General features: G+C 46.2%; 1 protein-coding gene across 2 annotated transcripts in view; it reads left to right on the plus strand.

The window, feature by feature from the left end:
- The window catches only part of LOC106563019 (tenascin), an 84,172-nt gene that overhangs the window by 55,775 nt on the left and 9,076 nt on the right, over positions 1-19,321 (plus strand). The window contains exon 14 of one of the 2 annotated variants that reach the window (XM_014128210.3): positions 2,128-2,403. The exons of the other annotated variant lie outside the window; for it this stretch is intronic. Coding sequence (XP_013983685.3) covers positions 2,128-2,403 — 276 coding nt within the window. The remainder of the gene's footprint in view (positions 1-2,127; positions 2,404-19,321) is intronic. 2 annotated transcript variants of the gene reach the window in all.

Below are 19,321 nucleotides of genomic sequence, written 5' to 3' on the forward strand. Positions count from 1 at the left end.
AGGGCTCCAGCCTGGAGATTCTAGGGGACTGCCTGGTCAACCCCAGATGAAGCCATTGATAGGTTTTTGGTGGAGGTGAATGCTCTGTCAGGGATGGCACAATTTCATGTGACCAAGGTACCAGGAAGTGCCAAGACAGCCCAAATAGAAGGCTTGTCCCCTGGGACATGATATTAGGTTTCCTTGTATGGGAAGTTGGAGGGGGAGCAGTCTCTGCCTCTTTATGCTTATGTCAATACAGGTACACATAGCAGTGATTCTTTGCTATAGACATCCATAGCCATCGGTCATCTCGCTCTCTCCATCCCATCCCATCCGTATTAATTTCATACATCCTCTGATTCATCCACCTGTCTTTGTATTCATGTGTTCCGTGTCATCAAAAGTTCTGCTGAAACACATCACAGTTTAATCCCTGCAATACATTGTATAGTTGATGTAAAATGTCAATATAACATACTGTATATGGGATATACAATATAATATGATGTGAAAAATCTACACTGCTCAAAAAAATAAAGGGAACACTTAAACAACACAATGTAACTCCAAGTCAATCACACTTCTGTGAAATCAAACTGTCCACTTAGGAAGCAACACTGATTGACAATACATTTCACATACTGTTGTGCAAATGGAATAGACAACAGGTGGAAATTATAGGCAATTAGCAAGACACACGCAATAAAGGAGTGGTTCTGCAGGTGGTGACCACAGACCACTTCTCAGTTCCTATGCTTCCTGGCTGATGTTTTGGTCACTTTTGAATGCTGGCGGTGCTTTCACTCTAGTGGTAGCATGAGACGGAGTCTACAACCCACACAAGCGGCTCAGGTAGTGCAGCTCATCCAGGATGGCACATCAATGCGAGCTGTGGCAAGAAGGTTTGCTGTGTCTGTCAGCGTAGTGTCCAGAGCATGGAGGCGCTACCAGGAGACAGGCCAGTACATCAGGAGACGTGGAGGAGGCCGTAGGAGGGCAGTAAACCAGCAGCAGGAACGCTACCCCCACCTTTGTGCAAGGAGGAGCAGAGCCCTGCAAAATGACCTCCAGCAGGCCACAAATGTGCATGTGTCTGCTCAAACGGTCAGAAACAGACTCCATGAGGGTGGTATGAGGGCCCGACGTCCACAGGTGGGGGTTGTGCTTACAGCCCAACACCGTGCAGGACGTTTGGCATTTGCCAGAGAACACCAAGATTGGCAAATTCGCCACTGGCGCCTTGTGCTCTTCACAGATGAAAGCAGGTTCACACTGAGCACGTGACAGACGTGACAGAGTCTGGAGACGCCGTGGAGAACGTTCTGCTGCCTGCAACATCCTCCAGCATGACCGGTTTGGCGGTGGGTCAGTCATGGTGTGGGGTGGCATTTCTTTGGGGGGCCGCACAGCCCTCCATGTGCTCGCCAGAGGTAGCCTGACTGCCATTAGGTACCGAGATGAGATCCTCAGACCCATTGTGAGACCATATGCTGGTGCGGTTGGCCCTGGGTTCCTCCTAATGCAAGACAATGCTAGACCTCATGTGGCTGGAGTGTGTCAGCAGTTCCTGCAAGAGGAAGGCATTGATGCTATGGACTGGCCCGCCCGTTCCCCAGACCTGAATCCAATTGAGCACATCTGGGACATCATGTCTCGCTTCATCCACCAATGCCACGTTGCACCATAGACTGTCCAGGAGTTGGCGGATGCTTTAGTCCAGGTCTGGGAGGAGATCCCTCAGGAGACCATCCGCCACCTCATCAGGAGCATGCCCAGGCGTTGTAGGGAGGTCATTCAGGCACGTGGAGGCCACACACACTACTGAGCCTCATTTTGACTTGTTTTAAGGACATTACATCAAAGTTGGATCAGCCTGTAGTGTGGTTTTCCACTTTAATTTTGAGTGTGACTCCAAATCCAGACCTCCATGGGTTGATAAATTTGATTTCCATTGATTATTTTTGTGTGATTTTGTTGTCAGTACATTCAACTATGTAAAGAAAAAAGTATTTAATAAGATTATTTCATTCATTCAGATCTAGGATGTGTTATTTTAGTGTTCCCTTTATTTTTTTGAGCAGTGTATTTAGGATATATTTCACTTATATATTTAATTGACTCTACCATGATTTGTTTCTCTGCTAGAGGACCTGAGGCCTGTGGTGGCCAACCTCACAGTCTCTGACGTGACATGGGACAGCTTCAATGTGTCCTGGACTCCCGAGGACGGGGAGTTTGAGAGCTTTGTCATTGAGGTGACAAACTTACAGGAAGGTTTAGAGAGCGAGAACCTCACCTTGTCTGGTGATGCCTTCAGCCTGGGCATTTCTGGCCTGAGTCCTAACACCTCGTATAGGATTGGCCTGTACGGGCTCCACAAGGGCTCCTTCCAGGAGCCGGTGTATACCGAAGTCACTACAGGTACCTGCGAATGGAGGTGTCCCCCAGGGTTCTGTCCTTATCGCTCTTTCTTTCTTCTTTTTTTTATCTTTCTTCCCTGTGCCTTTTGACCAGTTTTTTTCTATTCCAGTTGGGATCTGTGGTGAGCCACACACACACACACACACACACACACACACACCACACACACACACACACACACACACACACACACACACACACACACACACACACACACACACACACACACACACACACACACACACACACACACACACCTCGGCCTGTTTCCTTTCACACTTAAGCATTCACAGCATTGTACCTAGCAAGCAAGCGAGATCACTGACATAAATTGAAGGGTTTGCATTTTATCACCAATGACAATGTTCCATTCTAACAACACCAGGCCATGTGCCATTCTTACCCTCCGGCCACTGTGTCAGTCTTGTCACCACAGGGCAGGGTGCTGGGCATCCCCCACACAGACCCTTTAACCAAAACAAGCAAGCTGCCCGCAAGTGACCAACCTGACCCTGTCTCTCCTTGCCCCATCCTCACATTTCGTGCATGAAGCCCTCCCCTCCTCCCATTAGATGTATTGTGGTGAGTTTTTATGTGCTGCAATAAATGCAAAAGCAAACAACCAACACCCCACCCCTCCACCTTAAACAGCGTCCATTTATCCTTATACTATCAACATCCCCAATCTTCATAGACTGAGTCATTAACTTTGATAGCTAATTTGCCTGCTGGAGTCATGCCTTAACTGAGTGGACAGAGCGGCTGAGTAACCTGGGATGTTCTGGTCACTCAGTTAAGGCATGACTCCAACAGGCAAATGAGCTATCAAAGTTAATGACTCAGTCTATGAGGATGGGGGGGATTGATGGTATAAGGACGAATAGACACTGTTTAACCTCTTGGGGCTAGGTGGGACGCTAGCGTGCCACCTGTGGTGCACTCCATCAACAGCAGGTGCATTTCAAGAGCGGCAAATTTGAATCCAAATAAATGTCAAAATTCAAATTTTTCAAAAATACAACTATGTTACACCATTTGAAAGATAAACATCTCCTTAATCTAACCACGTTTTACGATTTCAAAAAGGTTTTACGGCGAAAGCATAAATTTAGAGTATGTTAGGACAGTACATTTACAAGAGTTGTGTGTAATGTTTTGTCAAGTCAAAGACAGGGTCACCAAAACCATAAAACCAGCTAAAATGATACACTAACCTTTTACAATCTCCATCAGATGACACTCCTAGGACATTATGTTAGACAATGCATGCATTTTTAGTTCTATCAAGTTCATATTTATATACAAAAACAGCGTTTTACTATGGCATTGATGTTGAGGAAATCGTTTCCCTCCAATAACCGGCAGTCAAGTCAGCGTCAGAAATTAAATAATTAAAATTAGAAAACATTGTTAAAATATTATATTGTCATTTAAAGAATTATAGATTTACATCTTTTGAACGCAATCAACTTGCCAGATTTAAAAATAACCTTACTGGGAAATCACACTTTGCAATAATCTGAGCACTGTGCCCAGAAAAATACGCGTTGCGATACAGACTAGACGTCATGTTGGGGAGATCTAAAATCGAAAATACTATGTAAATAATCCATTACCTTTGATTCTCTTCATCAGATGTCACTTCCAGGTATCACAGGTCCATAACGAATGTAGTTTTGTTCAAAAAAGCTCATCATTTATGTCCAAAAATCTCCGTCTCGTTAGCACATGATGTAAGCCAGCCGGACTTCTCGTCATGAACGAGGGGAAAAAATATATTTCCGTTCGTTCAAACATGTCAAACGTTGTATAGCATAAATCATTAGGGCCTTTTTTAACCAGAACATGAATAATATTCAAGGTGGACGAATGCATAGCCTTTTATAACGTATTGGAACGAGGGTACCCAACATGAAGTAGCGCGCCAGGTGTCTAATGGGACATCACCGTTCCATGGCTCTTGTTCGGTCAGATCTCCCTCCAGAAGACTCAAAACACTTTGTAAAGGCTGGTGACATCTAGTGGAAGCAATAGGAAGTGCCAAAATATTCCTAAACCCCTGTGTCTTTCAATGGGATAGCTTTAAAGTCAATACAACACATCAGGTATCCACTTCCTGTCAGAAAATGTCTCAGGGTTTTGCCTGCCAAATGAGTTCTGTTATACTCACAGACACCATTCAAACAGTTTTGGAAACTTTAGAGTGTTTTCTATCCATATATAATAAGTATATGCATATTCTAGTTACTGGGTAGGATTAGTAACCAGATTAAATCGGGTACATTTTTTTTATCCAGACGTGCAAATGCTGCCCCCTAGACCCAACAGGTTAAGGTGGAGGGGTGGGGTTTGTGAAACATTGTTTATTCCAACTACTGTAATGGTCCTGTGTGTAGCTGGTGTAGAGAGTCAAGCGCAGGACAGCAGATATGAGAAATCAACGTATTTTACTCAAAATATATAAATACAAAGAAATATAGCGAGCCCACAATAACGGACCGATTTACAATGAACAATTACTCTCAAACAAACATGGGGGAACAGAGGGTTAAATAAAGAACAAGTAATTAGGGAATTGAAACCAGGTGTGTAAGACAAAGACAAAATTCGCCCGAACAAGAAGAGGGACCGACTTCGGCGGAAGTCGTGACAGTACCCCCCCTTGACGCGCGGCTCCAGCAGCACGCCGACACCGACCTCGAGGACGACCCGGAGGACGAGGCACAGGACGATCCGGATGGAGACGGTGGAACTCCCGCAGCTACGAAGGGTCCAAGACGTCCTCCACCGGCACCCAGCATCTCTCCTCCGGACCGTACCCCTCTCACTCCATGAGGTACTGAAGGCCCCTCGCCGACGCCTCAAGTCCAGGATGGCTCGAACAGCATATCCCGGGGCCCCCTCAATGTCCAGAGGGGGTGAAGGAACCTCCCGCACCTCAGACTCCTGGAGTGGACCAGCCACCACTGGCCTGAGGAGAGACACATGGAACGAGGGATTAATACGGTAATCTGGGGGAAGCTGTAACATGTAGCATACCTCGTTCAGTCTCCTCAGGACTTTGAATGGCCCCACAAACCGCAGACCCAGCTTCTGGCAGGGCAGGCGGAGGGGCAGGTTTCGGGTCGAGAGCCAGACTCGGTCCCCCGGTGCGAACACCGGGGCTTCATTGCGGTGGCGGTCGGTGCTCGCCTTCTGCCGCCTCACTGCCCATTGCAGGTGCACATGGGCGACGTCCCAGGTCTCCTCCGAGCCATTAAACCATTCATCCACCGCAGGAGCTTCGATCTGGCTCTGATGCCAAGGTGCCAGAACCGGCTGATACCCCAGTACGTACTGGAAGGGAGAGAGGTTAGTGGAGGAGTGGCAGAGTGAGTTTTGGGCCATCTCTGCCCAGGGGATGAACGCCACCCACTCCCCCGGCCGGTCCTGGCAATATGACCGCAGAAACCTACCCACATCCTGGTTTATCCTCTCCACCTGCCCATTACTCTCGGGGTGAAAACCTGAGGTGAGGCTGACCGAGATCCCCAGACGCTCCATGAACGCTCTCCAGACCCTGGACGTAAACTGGGGACCCCGATCAGAGACTATGTCCTCAGGCACCCCGTAGTGCTGGAAGACGTGAGTGAACAGGGCCTCCGTAGTCTGTAGGGCCGTAGGGAGACCTGTCAAAGGGAGGAGACGGCAGGACTTAGAAAACCGATCCACAACGACCAGGATCGTGGTGTTGCCCTGTGAGGGAGGAAGATCCGTCAGGAAGTCCACCGACAGGTGCGACCACGGCCGTTGTGGAACGGGTAGGGGTTGTAACTTCCCTCTGGGCAGGAGCCTGGGAGCCTTGCGCTGGGCGCACACCGAGCAGGAGGAAACATAAACCCTGACGTTCTTGGCCAAGGTGGACCACCAGAACTTCCCACTAAGGCAACGCACCGTCCGACCGATGCCAGTGTGACCAGAGGAGGGTGACGTGTGGGCCCAATAGATCAAACGGTCGCAGACAGCAGACAGAACGTACAGGTGCCCAGCTGGACACTGGGGAGGAGAGGGCTCTGTGCGTCACGCCCGCTCGATGTCCGCGTCCAGCTCCCACACCACCGGTGCCACTAGGCCAGAAGTATGGGAGTGTGATCCATGGACCGCTCCTCTGTGTTATACATCTGGGACAGTGCGTCTGCCTTAGCGTTCTGGGAACCTGGTCTGTAGGACACAGTGAAAACAAAACGTGTAAAGAACATGGCCACCTTGCCCAGCGAGGGTTCAGTCTCCTTGCCACCCGGATGTACTCCAGATTGCGGTGGTCAGTCCAGATGAGAAAAGGGTGTTTAGCCCCCTCAAGCCAATGTCTCCACGCCTTCAGAGCCTTGACAACAGCCAACAGCTCCCGGTCCCCCACATCATAGTTTCGCTCCGCCAGGCTGAGCTCCTTCGAAAAGAAAGCACAGGGGCGGAGGTTTGGTGGCGTGCCCGAGCGCTAAGAGAGCACGGCTCCTATCCCAGCCTCGGACGCATCCACCTCCACTATGAACGCCAAAGAGGGATCCGGATGAGCCAGCACGGGAGCCGAGGTAAACAGAGCCTTCAGGTGACCAAAAGCCCTGTCCGCCTCAGTCGACCACTGCAGCCGCACCGGTCCCCCCTTCAGCAGTGAGGTAATGGGAGCTGCTACCTGACCAAAACCCCGGATAAACCTCTGGTAGTAGTTGGCAAACCCTAGAAACCGCTGCACTTCCTTTACCATGGTGGGAGTCGGCCAATTATGCATGGCTGAAATGCAGTCACTCTCCATCTCCACCTCTGAAGTGGAAATGCGGTACCCTAGGAAGGAGACGGACTGTTGGAAGAACAGACATTTCTCAGCCTTGACGTACAGGTCATGCTCCCAACAGTCTACCAAGCACCCTGCACACCAGGGACACATGCTCGGCTCATGTAACGGAGTATATCAGAGTGTCGTCGATATACACCACTACACCCTGCCCGTGCAGGTCCCGGAAAATCTCATCAACAAAGTCCTGGAAGACTGATGGAGCATTCATCAACCTGTACGGCATGACGAGGTATTCATAGTGCCCTGAGGTGGTACTAAATGCTGTCTTCCACTCGTCCCCCTCCCGGATACGCACCAGGTTGTAAGTGCTCCTGAGATCCAATTTTGTGAAGAAGTGCGCCCCGTGCATTGGCTCAATCACACTGGCGATGAGAGGCAGAGGGTAGCTGTACCTCACAGTAATCTGATTGATACCTCAATAGTCAATTAACGGGCGCAGACCCCATCCTTCTTCACAAAAAAGAAACTCGAGGAGGCAGGTGAAGTGGAGGGCCGAATGTATCCCTGCCCCAGGGATTCGGAGACATATGTTTAAATAGCCGCCGTCTCCTCCTGTGACAGAGGATACACGTGACTCCTGGGAAGTGCTGCGTCTACCAGGAGATTTATCGCACAATCCCCCCGTCGATGGGGTGGTAATTTAGTCGCCCTCTTCTCGCAGAAGGCGAGAGTCAAATCGGCATATTCTGAGGGGATGCGCACAGTGAAGACCTGGTCTGGACTTTCCACCGTAGTCGCACCGATGGAAACTCCTACATACCTCCCCGAGCACTCTCGTGACCACCCCTTGAGAGCCCTCTGTTGCCACGAAATAGTGGGGTCATGACAGGCCAACCAGGGTAGGCTCAGCACCACGGGAAACGCAGGAGAATCAATAAGGAAGAGACTGATTCTCTCCTTGTGGCCCTCCTGCGTAACCATGTCTAGTGGAGCGTTGGCCTCCCTAATCAGCCCTGACCCTAATGGTCGACTATCTAGGGCGTGCACAGGGAATGGCATATCCACAGGAACAAGGGGGATCCCTAAACTATGAGCAAATGAACGGTCAATAAACTTCCTAGCTGCGCCTGAATCTATGAGCGCCTTATGCTGGGAATGCGGGGAAAACTCAGGAAATTGAATAAACACATACATGTGAGCAACAGGGGGCTCTGGGTGAGCCTGGTGCCGACTCACCTAGGGTGACACGATAGTGCCCTGCCTGCTGCCTCGACTCCCTGAGGAACCCCCCCCCTTCACCGACCAGCAGTGTGCCCTCTGCGGCCACAGATGGTGCAGGGAATGACCCCTCCTCCGGTCGCCCTAAGTGCAGCACCTCCCAGCTCTATGGGCGTCTGATCGGGGATGGAACTGACGGGCCCCGATCTGGACGTCCGCGGGTGGCCAGCAGGTTGTCTAGCCGGATGGACAGGTTCACCAGCTGGTCCAACGTGAGGGTGGTGTCTCGGCAGGCCAACTCTCGACGCACGTCCTCGTGCAGACTGCACGGTAGTAATCAATCAGGGCCCTGTCGTTCCATCCCGCGCTGGCGGCCAGGGTCAGGAAGTCCAAAGGAAAATCCAGCGCGCTCCTCGTCCCCTGCCTCAGGTGGAACAGATGTTCACCCGCAGCTCAACCCTCAGGCGGGTGGTCGAACACTGCCCGACAGCGGCGGGTGAACTCTGTGTAATGGTCCAACGCTGTGTCTCCTTCATTTCATATGGCGTTGGCCCACTCCAGGGCTTTGCCTGAGAGGCAGGAGACGAGGGCGGACACGCTCTCACGTCCCGAAGGAGCCGGGTGGATGGTCACCAGGTAGAGCTCCAGCTGGAGTAGGAACCCCTGGCATCCGGCAGCCGTCCCATCATACTCCCTCGGGAGTGCGAGCTGGATCCCGCTGGGACCGTGTGAAGGAGGGGTGGACCGTGGAGCCTGCTATAGTGGGGCTGGTGGAGACGTTGGAAAATCTCCTTCTTTCTCCCATCTATCCATCGTCTGCAGCACGCGATCCATGGCGGTGCCCATACGTTGTAACAAGGTCGCGTGCTGCTGGACGCGCTCTTCGACCGAGAAAGGGGGGCCGTCTGCTCCTGCTGACTCCATTTCAGGTGAGTAATTCTGTAATGGTCCTGTGTGTAGCTGGTGTAGAGAGTCAAGCGCAGGACAGCAGATATGAGAAATCAATGTATTATACTCAAAATACATAAATACAAAGAAATATAGAGGGCCCACAATAACGGACCAATTTACAATGAACAATTACTCACAAACAAACATGGGGGAACAGAGGGTTAAATAAAGAACAAGTAATTGGGGAATTGAAACCAGGTATGTAAGACAAAGACAAAACAAATGGAAAATGGAAAGTGGATCGGCGGTGGCTAGAAGGCCGGTGACGTCGACCACCGAACACCGCCCGAACAAGGAGAGGGACCGACTTCAGCGGAAGTCATGACAACTACAGTGCAACAAAAACTGCAACGTATTGTCTTATTGCTTAATAATTAACTTTGCGAATGTGTCCCCTGCGCTGCATGAGTGCCATATAAGAGCTTTCCTTTTCCCTTGTCATCAAACTCTTCCTAAGGCATGGAGTGTCTTCTAACATTATCACCCACCCATGTTATTAACATTACAGCTGAATGGCTCTCCTGCTTGGGTTTGGCAATGTGCTATCTCACCAACAAATCCAGGTTTTACTTGTCACATGCTTCATAAACAACAGGTGGAGACTAACAGTGAAATGCTTACTTACGGACCCTTCCCAACAATGCAGAGAGAAAGAAAATAGGGAATTAATAGAAAAGTAAAACACGTAATAATATAAGTAATAATAAATAATCAATGAGTAACGATAACTTGGCTATATACACAGGGTACAAGTACTGAGTCGATGTGCAGGGGTACAACATAATTGAGGTATATATGTGCATATAACTAGGAATAAAGTAACAGATAACAAACAGTAGAGGCAGCGTATGTGATGAGTCAAAGTTAGTGCAGAAAGGGTAAATGCAGATAGTCCGGGTAGCTATTTGGTTAACTATTTAGCAACCTTTTTCTTGGAGGTAGAGGCTGTTCATGGTCCTGTTGGTTGCAGACTTGATGCACCAGTATTGCTTGCCATGCGGTAGCAGAGAAAACAGTATATGACTTGGGTGGCTGGAGTATTTTACAATTTTAGAGCCTTCCTCTGACACCGCCTGGTATAGAGGTCCTGGATGGCAGGGAGCTCAACCCCAGTGATGTACTGGGGCATACGCACTACCCTCGGTAGTGCCTTGTGGTTGGATGCCAAGCAGTAGCTATACCAAGCGTTGATGCAGCCAGTCAATATGCTCTCAATCGTGCAGCTGTAGAACTTTTTGCAGATCTGAGGGGCGGTACTAAATCTTTTCAGCCTCCAGAGGGGGAAGAAGTCTTGTCTTGCGCTCTTCACGACTGTGTTGGTGTGTGTGGACCCTGATAGATCCTTAGTGATGTGGACACCGACTAACTTGAAGCTCACGACCCGCTCCACTACAGGCCCCATCGATGTGAATGGGGTCTATTTCCTGTAGTCCACAATCAGCTCCTTTGTCTTGCTGACGTTGAGGGAGAAGTTGTTGTCCTGGCACCACACTGCCAGCTCTCTGACCTCCGCCCCATCATCGTTGGTAATCAGGCCTACCACCGTCCTGCCATCGGCAAACTTAATGATAGTGTTGGAGTCATGAGCGGCCACAGAGTCGTGGGTGAACAGGGAGGACAGGAGGGGACTTAGCACGAACCCCTGAGGGGCTCCTGTGTTGAGGGGATGTGTTGTTGCCTACCATCACCACCTGGGGACTGCCCATCAAGAAGTCCAGGATCCAGTTGCAGAGGGAGGTGTTCAGTCCCAGGGTCCCTAGCTTAGTGATGAGCTTGGGGGGCAATATGGTGTTGAATGCTGAGCTGTAGTAAATCAACAGCATTGTCACATACTGTAGGTGGGAAAGGGCAGTGTGGAGTGCAATAGAGATACCGTCATCTGTGGATCTGTTGGAGCGGTATGCAAATTGGATTCGGTCCAGGGTGTTGTGACCAGCCTTTCAAAGCATTTAATGACTACAGATGTGAATGCTACGGGGCGATAGTCATTTAGACAGGTTACCTTCGCATTCTTGGTAACACAGGGACTTTGGTGGTCTGCTTGAAACATGAAGGTATTACAGACTGGGTCAGGGAGGAGTTGAAAATATCGGTGTCACTTGCCAGTTGGTCAGCACATGCTCTGAGTACATGTCCTGGTAATCAGTCTGGCCCTGCAGCCTTGTGAATGTTAACCTGTTTAAAGGTCTTACTCACATTGGCTATGGAGAGCGTGATCACACAGTTGTCCAGAACGGCTGGTGCTCTCATGCATGGTTCAGTGTTGCCTGCCTCGAAGAGAGCATAAAAGACATTAAGCTGGTCTGGTAGGCTCATGTCACTGGGCACCTCACAGCTAGGTTTCCCTTAATACTCCGTGATAGTTTGCAAGCCTGCCATATCTGACAAGCATCAGAGCCAGTATAGTAGGATTCGATCTTTGTCCTGTCATGATGGTTTGTGTTTGATGGTTTGTCGGAGGGCGTAGCTGTCACGTCCTGACCAGTAAAGAGGTTATTTGTTATTGTAGTTTGGTCAGGACGTGGCAGGGGGTGTTTGTTTAATGTGTTTCGGGGTTTGTTGGGCAATGTTCTATGTTAGTCTATTTCTATGTCTGTGTCTAGTTTATCTATTTCTATGCTTAGTTTATTGGTTTGACCTTCAATTGGAGGTAGCTGTTTCTCGTTGCCTCTAATTGAAGGTCCTATTTAGTAGGGGTGTTTTTTCATGGGTTTTTGTGGGTAGTTGTTCCATAAGTGTAGCTGTGTGCCTCACAGGACTGTTTTCTCGTCGTTGTTTTGATTAAGTGTTTGTTTTGGTTTTTCTTCTTTAATAAAAGAAGATGAGTTCACACATTCCCGCTGCGCCTTGGTCCCATCTTTACGACGAGCGTGACAGTAGCGGGATTTCTTATCAGCATCTGGATTAGTGTCCCAATCCTTGAAAGTGGCAGCTCTAGCCTTTAGCTCAGTGCGGATGTTGATTGCAATCCATGGCTTCTGGTTGTGATATGAATGTACGGTCACTGTGGGGACGTCGTCGATGATGCACTTATTAATGATGCCGGTGACAAATGTGGTAAACTCCTCAATGCCATCGAATGAATCCCGGATCATATACAAGTCTGTGCTAGTGAAACAGTCCTGTCGCTTAGCATCCACGTCATTGGACCACTTCTGTATTGAGCACTTGTACTTCCTGTTTAAGTTTTTGCTTGTAAGGAGCACCGCTTCTGGATGAGCATTTTCTTATTTGCTTATGTCCCTATACAGCTCATTGAGTGCAATCTTAATGCCAGCATAGGTTTGTGGTGGTAAATAGACAACTATGAAAAATATAGATGAAAACTATTTTGGTAAATAGAATGGTCTACAGCTTATCAAGAGGTATTCTAACTCGGGCGAGCAGAACCTCGAGACTTCCTTAATACTATAGATTGTGCATCAGCTGTTGTGAACAAAGAGCTGCCGTTCTGTTCTGCCAATTAAACAAAGGCGGAAACATTATGTACAAATAAAGTTAAGATCTTTGCAAAAAAAATTATAAATAGCATAATTGGTCAGGAGGCGTAAAACCAAAAATGTCAACAACAAAACATTATCCAAATCCTGTCATGGTGAGCTAGTGGGCTTGCCTGCTTTTGTTCCAGTCCAGCACTAAGTACAGGTGAATAGTTAATTATTTGAATCTGATGTGTTAGTGCTGTACTGGAACAAAACCCTACATTACACACCCAGCACTGAAGTTGGAAACCCTTGCCTTGGTCACATTTTTACACTGAATTCAACGGTACAGTTTTGTCAACCATAATCGTCAAGCAAATCCGAAGCAAACTTTTACTGTCATTGATTCCCTGTCCTGTCCTCTTTCTCTCTCCGACTCTTTGTCTATCTGTCACTCTCCCGGTTTGTGTTAATGTCAGTGTCTTCCTCTGTGTCTTGTCTGTGCACTAAACAAAACCTAGGCTACACATCTATTTCAGAATACAAGATGGTCCTGACCTGGCTCAAATTGGAATGATACGCCTATATGCCACACGTCATTATTATTCACGTGACACATTATGATCAGTTCTGATTTGTTACACTGCAATACATGGTCTTTATTCTTCACCACATCCCCCAAAAGCTTGCCGTTGTATTGTCAAAATGAAAATGTTAATGTAATACATTTTTCAATATATTCAAAGACTATAAAGAATGGCAGGTGGGAGGGGAGTGCCATGTGAAATTGCACTTATTATTCTCATATCTTTGATATGCAAAATAATCTACAATCTGTTTTCATCACCTTAAATAGATAATTGAGTATGTTACAGCCAACAGCGTGACATTATAGGCATATTGTATTGCACATTTTAGCTTATTTGGAAATCCAATAACTGTTTCTCCCTTTAGTGAGCGAACTAGCGGTTGTCAATCTGTATATATCTTACTTAACAGCTGAGACTTTCTCCATCTCCTGGAATGGCACTGAGGGAGAGATTGGCAGTTATGTCCTGGATATTATTGATTCTAACTGGTTGAGGAAACCAGATGAATATAGCATTTCCCAGAATGCAATGTCCCATGTCATCACAGGGCTAAGGCCAAGTACTGACTATATACAGTTGAAGTCAGAAGTTTACATACACCTTAGCCAAATACATTTAACCTCTTACATCTAGACGTTCCGCTAGCGGAACACCTGCTCCAATATCCAATGATGGGCGTGGCGCGAAATACAAACTCCTCTAAAATCCGAAAACTTCCATTTTTCAAACATATGACTATTTTACAGCATTTTAAAGACAAGACTCTCGTTAATCTAACCACACTGTCCGATTTCAAAAAGGCTTTACAGCGAAAGCAAAACATTAGATTATGTCAGCAGAGTACCCAGCCAGAAATAATCAGACACCCATTTTTCAAGCTAGCATATAATGTCACAAAAAACAAAACCACAGCTAAATGCAGCACTAACCTTTGATGATCTTCATCAGATGACAACCCTAGGACATTATGTTATACAATGCATGCATGTTTTGTTCAATCAAGTTCATATTTATATCAAAAAACAGCTTTTTTACATTAGCATGTGACGTTCAGAACTAGCATACCCCCCGCAAACATCCGGTGAATTTACTAAATTACTCACGATAAACGTTCACAAAAAACATAACAATTATTTAAAGAATTATAGATACAGAACTCCTCTATGCACTCGATATGTCCGATTTTAAAATAGCTTTTCGGTGAAAGCACATTTTGCAATATTCTCAGTAGATAGCCCAGCCATCACGGCTAGCCATTTAGACACCGACCAAGTTTAGCCCTGACCAAACTCCGATTTACTATTACAAAAGTTTGATTACCTTTGGTGTTCTTAGTCAGAATGCACTCCCAGGACTTCTACTTCAATAACAAATGTTGGTTTGGTTCAAAATAATCCGTAGTTATATCCAAACAGCGGCGTTTTGTTCGTGCGTTCAAGACACTATCCGAAGTGTAAATAAGGGTCACCAGCATGGCGCAATTCGTGACAAAAGATTTCTAAATATTCCATTACCGTACTTCGAAGCATGTCAACCGCTGTTTAAAATCCATTTTTATGCCATTTTTCTCGTAAAAAAGCGATAATATTCCGACCGGGAATCTGCGTTTAGGTAAACAGACGAAAGAAAACAAAGCATTCGGTCGACGCGGGCACGAGCCTGAGTCTCACAGTACTGTAACCAGCCACTACCCAAACGCGCTACTTTTTTTCAGCCAGAGCCTGCAAAGCCACGATTCAGCTTTTTGCCGCCTTCTGAGAGCCCATGGGAGCCGTAGGAAGTGTCACATAACAGCAGAGATCCTCTGTAATGGATAGAGATAATCAAGAAGGGCAAGAAATTGTCAGACAGGGCACTTCCTGCATGGAATCTTCTCAGGTTTTGGCCTGCCAAATGAGTTCTGTTATACTTACAGACACCATTCAAACAGTTTTAGAAACTTTGGAGTGTTTTCTATCCAAAGCTAATAATTATATGCATATTCTAGTTTCTGGGCAGGAGTAATAATCAGATTAAATCGGGTACGTTTTTTATCCGGCTGTGAAAATACTGCCCCCTAGCCATAACAGGTTGAACTCAGTTTTTCACTATTCCTGACATTTAATCCTAGTAACAATTCCCTGTCTTAGGTCAGTTAGGATCACCAGTTATTTTAAGAATGTGAAATGTCAGAATAATAGTAGAGAGAATGATTCATTTCAGCTTTTATTTCTTTTATCACATTCCCAGTGGGTCAGAAGTTTACATGCACTCAATAAGTATTGGTAGCATTGCCTTTAAATTGTTTAGCTTGGGTCAAATGTTTCAGGTAGCCTTCAATAAGATTCCTACAATAAGTTGGGTGAATTTTGGCCCATTCCTCCTGACAGAGCTGGTGTAACTGAGTCAGGTTTGGAGGATCCTTGCTCGCACACGCATTTTCAGTTCCGCCCACACATTTTCTATAGGATTGAGGTCAGGGCTTTGTGATGGTCACTCCAATACCTTGACTTTGTTGTCCTTAAGCCATTTTGCCACAACTTTGGAAGTATGCTTGGGGTCATTGTCCATTTGGAAGACCCATTTGCGACCAAGTTTTAACTTCCTGAGTGATGTCTTGAGATGTTGCTTCAAAATATCCACATAATTGTCCTTCCTCATGATGCCATCTGTTTTGTGAAGTGCACCTGTCCCTCCTGCAGAAAAGCACCCCCACAACATGATGCTGCCACCCCCCATGCTTCACGGTTGGGATGGTGTTCTTCGGCTTGCAAGTCTCCCCCTTTTTCCTCCAAATGTAATGATGGTCATTATTGCCAAACAGTTCTATTTTTGTTTTATCAAACCAAAGGACATTTCTCAAAAAAGTACGATCTTTGTCCCCATGTGCAGTTGCAAACCGTAGTCTGGCTTTTTTAAGGCGGTTTTGGAGCAGTGGCTTCTTCCTTGCTGAGTGGCCTTTCAGGTTATGTCGATATAGGACTCATTTTACTGTGGATATAGATACTTTTGTACCTGTTTCCTCCAGCATCTTCACAAGGTCCTTTGCTGTTGTTCTGGGATTGATTTTCACTTTTTGCACCAAAGTACGTTCATCTCTAGGAGACAGAACACGTCTCCTTCCTGAGCGGTATGACGGCTGCATGGTCCCATGGTGTTTATACTTGTGTACAATTGTTTGTACAGACAAACGTGGTACCTTCAGGCATTTGGAAATTGCTCCCAAGGATGAACCAGACTTGTGGAGGTCTACAATGTTTTTCTGATGTCTTGGCTGATTTCTTTTGATTTTCCCATGATGTCAAGCAAAGAAGCACTGAGTTTGAAGGTAGGCCTTGAAATACATCCACAAGTACACCTCCAATTGACTCAAATGATGTCAATTAGCCTATCAGAAGCTTCTAAAGCCATGACATCATTTTCTGGAATTTTCCAAGCTGTTTAAAGGCACAGTCAACTTAGTGTATGTAAACTTCTGACCCACTGAAATTGTGTTACAGTGAATTATAAGTGAAATAATCTGTCTGTAAACAATAGCTTTCTCATTAAGATCAAGATGCTCAATATCTGTGATATCAGCTATGTACTTAGAAGGCTCAGATACCTAATCTCCTCCTTAAAGCAAGCCGTTTTCCAAGTAATACAGGTAATACAGCAATTCCCAGTATTTCACATTTCTGCATTAGAGGTAGCTAAATTCCAATAAAAATCTAATTGATTCTTGAATTAAAAACATTAAATCATCTTGAAATAACAATGGGTTATTACATTTCCAATAACCACCAGAGGATTTATATTTCATCATTAATGCACATTCTTACAGTCAGCCGTATGACTTTATGATCAGTCAGGACTGCAGGCACTATTTTTACCTCTACAGTGTTGGGCTCAAGGCTAGAGGTTATCACCCACAAGTCAATTCTTGATTGTACTGAACGATCTCTATTACTCCATGTGTATTGTTTCTCTCCAGGGGTTTTAACTCTCCATATGTCAATTATGTCCGGGCTTTGACAGAAATTCACCAATATACTCACACCAATGTTAGGCCTATGGGGCAATCTATCAGTCTCATTATAATTAACCATATTAAAATCCCCACCAACTATAATCTGACTGGCTGGATAATTTATCAGAAAGCTTTTAAGAATTTCCTCAATTGCCTCTGTAAGTAAGTCATTTGGAGGACTAGAACAGTATCCATATACATTACACAACACAAATAATCTGTCCATATGGTTGATGACCGCTGCTACCCAATGTCTATTGGTGTCCATTTGAAGAAACAAAAATGTCCCATTGAAATGGTGTGGTAAAATTGTAACCCCAGCTGAGTGATTAGTCCCATAGGCCAAGAAAATGTCACAGTGATAGTCCTCTTTGCATGAATGTGTTTCTGTGCTGCAGTCCTTATAAAACAAAAGAAAAACTTTCCACTTCAGCAGGTTTCGTATCCCCCTGGCATTGATTGACATAAACTTCAAGTCCACATATACAAAATAGAAAGGGAAATCCTATGCAATCTCGACTCTACCCTCTCTATAAAAAGTTGCTTCATAAATGTATTAACAGAAGTCTTACCTTGTAGACAATAGCAGCACAATTCAAAACTAGAACGCTCAGTTTGTTGTTGGGGAAGGGGTTACCTTGTTAGCCTACTGACGGATCAAATCACCCAGGTGAAATGTATTTTCCTGTCGACGAAAAATGCTCAGATTCCCCTGTAGTGTCCATCCTTTCCTTGATTTCGGGCCTGTCAGACGAGAGGCCACAACTTTTCCCTTGCTGCCTTGTTTACTGCAGTCAGGTCCTCACCGAATTTAAGTTATCTCTTTCAGAAAGGTGCTTTCCTTTGCTTTCTTCCAAACTGCATCTCTTGCTGTGCGGAAAGCGAACTGGATGAGGATCGAGCGGCTGTCGATGGCATCTTGCTTCTTCCCAATAAAATGAGCGACATTCACAGCCATGTACATATATCCTTCGGGGAAGTCCGGGGCCACACGGTTACAAATGTCACTTACTTTGCGATTTACATTCTAACCCTGGTCCTCGGGGACACCATAAAGCCGTAGCACCCACCTTCTCCAGTATCGCTCTGCTTCCAACAAGTGCTCTTGCATGTCAGCCATGGTCTTCTCCTGTGCAGTACACATTTAAGATCTTCGATACTCTCGTATGCATGATCCAGAGAGGTCTCGAGGTCACCGGTTTTTGATGTGTTTTTGTGTATGATTTTCTCCAAACCATCGGCTCTTTCATGGATCTTTGCAGTGACCGCATCGATTATGTTGACCTGGAGTTTGCACAAAGACATTTCTTTCAGTGTCTTTCTGGGTGCAAGGCTATTGAGTGGACTTTCTGAATCAACCAAATTTCCAGATTCCTCCATTTCTTCTCCTGAGGAGTCAGGTGGCGGTTTCTCTCTGGTGTATGAGTGGTCAGCTAGCAACTGCATTCTCCTCCCTTTGCTCTTTTGCACACTATTTTCTTCCACTTTGCCAAGTTTCAGATCAAATTAGCAGTCTACTGAGCGTTGTTCTCTGTTGTGTTTCCTATAAACCAAGTTTTGTTACATTTAAGTAAGTTTGAGAGGGATAAAAGTTAAGGTTACTCTGAGCAAGACAAATTATTGTCTGCACTTGACGTCATCTTCTTCTCCCCCCAGAAAATTAATAAATAATTAATAAATGTTTTGCTCCATGAGGTAATCCAACAATATGTACACCGCCATCTTGTCTATCTTCAAAACCGGTGTTGCTCTTCTCTCAATTTTCTAAATTCAGTCGAACCCCATGCAATTAGACACAGAAGTTTGGAAGACATTGGTTGTCTTCCAAGTCAGGAATTGAGGAAGTATCGACAAGTTAAGGTTGATCGAAAATGATCTGTGCTATGCTAAACAGTACCAGAGTAACGGTCTGACTAGGCAATATTTTTTTATAGCTAGTTAGGCCTTTGGACCAGGAAAACACAGACAAATCAACATG

This window comes from Salmo salar, chromosome 11 (assembly GCF_965601325.2).
Source record: "Salmo salar chromosome 11, fSalSal1, whole genome shotgun sequence".
NCBI lineage: Eukaryota > Metazoa > Chordata > Actinopteri > Salmoniformes > Salmonidae > Salmo > Salmo salar.